Source organism: Simochromis diagramma, unplaced genomic scaffold (assembly GCF_900408965.1).
Source record: "Simochromis diagramma unplaced genomic scaffold, fSimDia1.1 OVJJ01000816.1, whole genome shotgun sequence".
Lineage (NCBI taxonomy): Eukaryota > Metazoa > Chordata > Actinopteri > Cichliformes > Cichlidae > Simochromis > Simochromis diagramma.
The window spans coordinates 4,297,001-4,302,765 of NW_024386908.1; the positions used below are offsets into that span (position 1 = coordinate 4,297,001).

Consider the following 5,765-nt stretch of genomic DNA (forward strand, 5'->3'; position numbering starts at 1 on the left):
AGAGGGTCAACTCATGCCTCTTCAAGCAATATGATGTTCTAGGATTTGTACAGCACTGTGTAAAAGTCTTCAGCCAACCCTCGTTTGCTTCTAAATATTTTGCTTCCAAGGTGCAAGACTTTCTTGTACTTTTTTTAAGTTGTGCAATAGTTCTCTGCGCTATTTTCAGCATGACAATGACCCTAAGCACACTGCCAAATCATTAAAAACACACAGTGGAACACTAACAGTCTGGGATTGACCTCCCTAGAGCTTGGACCTGAACATCACTAAAGCAGTGTGGGATCAGAGAAAAAAATAAAAGGAAGCCGAAATCCAAAGAGAAGCTTTGAACAACCTTTGAGAACAATATTTAGAGAAATGATAAGAAAACTTGTGCAAGAGACTTTAGGCTTTGCTGAAAGATAAAAGTGGTCAAGACTCTTGCACTGTACATCGACATGGCAGGCAAAAGCATGTCTACTTCCTTGCTGATAAGGGCCACGTTTTCTATTCAGTTATTCTCAAAAAGCAGTTGAAGACTCAAAAATTTCTTGAACAAAGTGCACAAAATCTTGTCCACTAGCAGGGGTATTAAGGAAGATTGTACGCAATGCTTTGAGCACTTTCTCCAGCTATGTGGAGCACATGCAGCCCACAGCTCTCGAGCACACATACAGCTGAGCACCTCCGAACGCCTCTGCATGTTCCTGCTGGAGCAACTCAAAAAACTTCCAGCTAACACTGGGTCTGTCTTTTGAGACTAAACTCATATTTCTCTGGTCAAGTAACTGCAGACATTCCTGGTATTAAAAAAAGATTCAGACATTAGTCATACAGTCAACACATCTCAGCTCTGACATTCTACCTCAAATTAATGCTAGACTTAAATAAATGCCATCACACACATAAAGCAACATGATCAACTTATGTTATAAGGAAACAAGAATTGCAGCTTTCGATAGCTATAGTGTGGGAGCCATTACCAGACATACGCTGTTAAGCTTCTCCAGGGCTGTTTATATACTCTATTTTCACACTTTGGCAGGTAAACAACCAGACTCTCTTAAAATGCAATTTAGCTGGTAGACTAATTAAAGTGTCTGGCGAATTAATGAATCTACCAACTACTGATGCAGCTAAAAATTCAGTTTTGTGCCCTTGCAATAGCTGTTCATCACTTACCTAATTAATCAAGCTTGCCTAAGCAGTACACTAATGTACATAAGATATAAGTTAATAGATAGAGTGATGAACAGCAAACTTACTGTGAAACACTGAAGTCCTTTGCGTAGTCTTGTAAGCAATGACGTACATGCAGGTCCAATCATGTGCCTTTAACTCTCCGGTTCAGTGTCTCGTTAAACATGTACTGCTTCTATTGACTTAAACTCTTTTTTTTTGTATACAGGGCAAATCTGAATGTATCTCCAAATACGGTCTTTTATTTTCATTATTAAATATCTGTACAGCCTCTGAGCCTGGAATGTTTGACCTGCACGAACAGTGGCTTGTCATAGTACACATCACCCAAATGACCTCTGCCCTGAGAGCTGGCATAGAACAAAATGTTCAGACTTTGGATTTTCCAGTGTAAAATCTGCGGTAGCGTCCGTGTTAGTAGAGGAAAAGTGTGTAGCAGAAATGAACCTCTGGGATCTGCTGACAGACCTTTTCATACTGTCAGTGCTTCCTGGTCTGTATGTGTGATACCACCGCCGTGATTCGGATAGTTCCATTTTTGAAATACATTTAACACGCAGCACAGAGTAATTGAGCGAAACAAACACCAAGAGTAATAATTAAGCTCAAGTCATTTGCTAAGCCTGTATTTTAACATTTCCATAAACTAATGATCAGTGTGGATGCAAATGCCCGCCTATTCCCTCTCCAACAGCCTCCTCACCAAGTAGGTGGTGAGGAGGGATTACCATAGTAAACATTCCACTTAATTGGGGAATCATCAGTTACATTTTTTTCAGTAAGGGGCACAGTGGAGGAGTCCAGGATGAAGCTTTGTCATGTCAATATCTTTTCTTAAGAACCTAAAACAGTGCCGTTACAGAGTTTGTCTTTTGTTATCAGTACTCTCAGCGCTGTCTACAGCACATATATTTGGAATGTTCTATTTGAGTTTAGTTTTCTCCTGAAAATATTTGGATTTGCTGAATGAAATTCTAAATCCTTTATTGCAGGGCAGTTCTGCAATGTTTCCAAGCACCCTCTAATAACTAAAGAGCCACCCCCTGTAGAGCGAGTTGCTGCGAATGACTGTAATATCAAATCAAAAGTTTCCCTTCGGAGAATCTGAATCAGACATCAGAGCGGACAAATTGCAATTATGTGCTCCATGAAAAAGAAAAATCATGTAGTGCAAATACCTCACAAATGTCTGAAAGTACACAAAATCCATTTTGACGCTTTGGTAAATCAATCTGAAATTGCAGGCTGTGATCATATATTCTTATTACCTCAGTGAGACGGCCTTCCTTCAGCTAAGCAACTGGACATTGATGTTAAGCCCAATAGCATCCTCCTCCACGCTACTTTAAAAACCTTCCAAGCCAATTCATACGACACAAAATGCTTTAAATGCTCAGGCAAAGATACCTCTAAGCCAAAAGTTCTTTTATTCCTTTCTGTGTAAATTACTTGCAACAGTTTAATGAGCCTTTATTATTTTTGGGGGTTTTTTAAAGACAAAATCTTACGCCCAAACAACTTCCTTGCTGGAGAGTACAACCTGTTTCACATGTGGGTTCTAGTGACAAGGGCTTCACTTTCAGCTCCTAATGCATTATATAGAGTAGGATTAAGCCTCCACCACAGATGCATAGACACAGCGGCCCAGTATGCAGATGGAATCATAACTGACATTAATATGTAAACACAACAAAGTAAATAAACTCCATTAAAAAACTGGCATGTTTCATTTAACCCAGCCCCCCCGCATCATCTGTTTGGCTTGTGGAGAGAGGGCTGGTGAAAGGATGTGAGTAAAGAGTGAGGACAAAGCACTGCAGGTAATTATACTCTGCACACTTGTAATGTGGGGGTCAGCCCAAGTCCCTCCCCTTTGTTCTACAATCAATAGCCATGAAGGAGGGTGGTAAGCAAGGAACGTGGACAGGGAGGAAGAGGCGGGGAACGTGTTGAGTGAGAAAGTTGGTAGGTCCTTATATTAAGCATTAATCATTTAACAGTATGAGTGTGGGCCGCTGGGAGTGTTAAAACACAGTAGTACACAAACACTTAAGGAGTCAGGTGCAACAGGGAAATATCTAGTGGCGTTAACAGGTCCCTACAGGAAAAACAGGTAGTACACTCTGCAAAAGGATTGGCTGGAGGAGGGGTACAATAAAAGAGCTGAAGGGGGCTACAAAAAGAGAATGAATCACTTTGACTTAATCCAGCAATCTGTGGGAAAAGAAACCGCAGTGGCTTTATTGTTACCATCTAGCAAGATAACTTAGTGCGTTTATTTGACAGGAGAACGGTGCCAGATCCAGTGATAAAAAAACAACAAGCAGAGCATGAAAGAAAGCACATCGCTGTTCCTTCTCTAACGTGTCCGACAGACCATCCTTTATTTTTTAACAATCTCTGACCTGAGCACTGCATTCCCCTGAAGCGGCACCCTGAGGATTGAAAACCAGTGGACATTCAACTTATAACCTATCCAAAGTATAAAACCTCACAGTGTAGCCCTCTCTAAATGCCTTCCATGTAGAATGCAGAGTCGTTTTCTGATTTTCATGGCCCAAGTCCTGCAGTAGCTTTTATTAAAAAAGAAAACCAAACTTTTTTTGTCTACTGTTAGATTGTCTCAATAATACTTCTGGGTCAAAGTTCTTAGTAGCCATTAACTAGGCCCGTTGCATTACAAATCATAATACGAAAAGTGATAATATTGTTCAAAAATTTTATATCATTGCGTTTCCTCAAGTGTACAAACAAGTCTCTGATGATGATTCAGTAAAAAGTGCAAAAAAACTGTTCCAGCTAAAGGAAGAAACACAACTTACTATTAGCATGTTCCAACAGGTGTATTTGCATCACACAAACCTAGAGAACACTCAGCAACCGCTAACAACCATTGGTTTCTAGGGAAAGGTTTGTATTCTCAAACTAGTTGGTAAGTGGTTGCTGGAGGTTGTTTGGTGAAATCAGTCACAAAGGGGATGCTGCACCAAGAACCTCCTTTTGATTGCTTTGGTTGTTAGCAAATTGCTGTTTGCATGTAGCAAATGCCAGTAAGACTCACCAATCAGACATTTTTTCTCTCACAGCTGGTTGCTAGATAGTTGTTGACCAGGCTCTAGGCCTGCGTGGCTGTGGTCTAAGTCAACCTTGGTCCTTAGACCACACTGTGTAGTGTTATGAACAATCCAATTATTTTCTTAGTTAAATAATTCAAAATAATAATATCTTAGAAGCTAATATACACAGTAGCAGCAGATTTAATGTAATAACATAGAAAAAAGAAAACAAGATCTTGGTGAGTAATAAAAAATAAAGTCCAACCAAATTCTTCAAAGAATGCCAGGTTCAGTTTTAATATGAGCTTTAGGCTTCTTCTTCATCCTGGCGTTGTTCCCGCTGATGCAGGGTCCGCTCTTCCGCAAAGGTTTCTCCATTTGGTTCTGTCCAAGGCGTCCTCGGGTGATGCGTTGACAGTCTTAATGTCTTCCTTAATTTTGGCCATCCACCGTTTCTGCGGTCTGCCTCGAGGCTGGCATCCTTCTGGGTCGATCATCATAGCCGTTTTTGCTACAGAATTCTCATAGCTTCGAATTACGTGTCCATACCACCTCAGGCGGGACTTGAGCATATTTTCCTTAATTGGAGCTACACCTAGTCGCTTCTGTATGTCTTCGATCGTAACACGGTCCCGTCTTGTAATTCCCAGGCTCCATCTGAGCATGCGCATCTCCATGGTGTTTAGGGCCTGTTCATGTGTGGTCAATGCGGGCAAACATGTGGAGCCATATAGGGCTACTGGGTAGACCACCGTTTTGTAGATTTTTCCCTTGAGTCGATCTGGCATTCTTCTGTCGCAAAGGACACCAGTGACCTGTCGCCATTTTAACGAGGCTGCATTTATTCGTGCTCGGACATCAGAGGTGACAATTGCTCGACAATCTTCTGCACTTCTTCATCCCACCACCCGGTCTGTTTCTCAATAAAGTCTGTCCCTGGTTTGGTCTCTCCCAGCACGTCGTTGGCAGTCCTTTGGATCTGTTCGGTGACACCATCCCATAGTGCACTCGCTGATTGGCCGGGGTTGGCACTCGTCAGCTGGTTGAGTCCCATCTTGAATTGGTTTTTGCTCTTGGACAGCTTCCACCATTTGATGCGGGCTGGTCCGGTTGTTGGAGGGCTGTCCAATATCTAGGTGCATATCTAGCAATAGCAACTGGTGTTGCGGGGCAACATTGTCAGATGGAATGACCTTTGCATTTGAGATAAGGTTTATACTGCTTTGGCGAGTGAGCCAGTAATCAATCTGTGTGAACCGTCCTCCACTGGCGTAAGTTGTCAGGTGAGATAGCCGCTTTTTGAAGTAGGTGTTCGTTACGATGAGGTTGTGGGCTTTGGCAAAATCCAGGATTCAATTCAATTCAATTCAATTCAATTTTATTTATATAGCGCCAAATCACAACAAAAGTCGCCTCAAGGCGCTTCATAGATATTCATAGGATTCTGCAGCCTTCTTCGTTTCGCAAACCGTGTCCTTGTCCACCATGGTGTTGTTCATAGCCATCTCTTCTGGCCCCACATGACCA

The 5,765-nt window shown here is 41.8% G+C and overlaps 1 protein-coding gene across 1 annotated transcript; it reads right to left on the reverse strand.

Annotated features, from left to right (window-relative positions):
* Positions 1-857: 857 nt before the first annotated feature.
* LOC120736091 lies at positions 858-5,380 on the reverse strand. The gene is made up of 2 exons (XM_040036057.1): positions 5,232-5,380; positions 858-5,129 (listed from the first exon to the last, which is right to left on the reverse strand). Exons 1-2 carry the CDS (start codon positions 5,378-5,380, stop codon positions 4,559-4,561), a joined length of 720 nt encoding a protein of 239 aa, XP_039891991.1. The 3' UTR covers positions 858-4,558.
* Between the last annotated feature and the right edge of the window lie 385 nt (positions 5,381-5,765).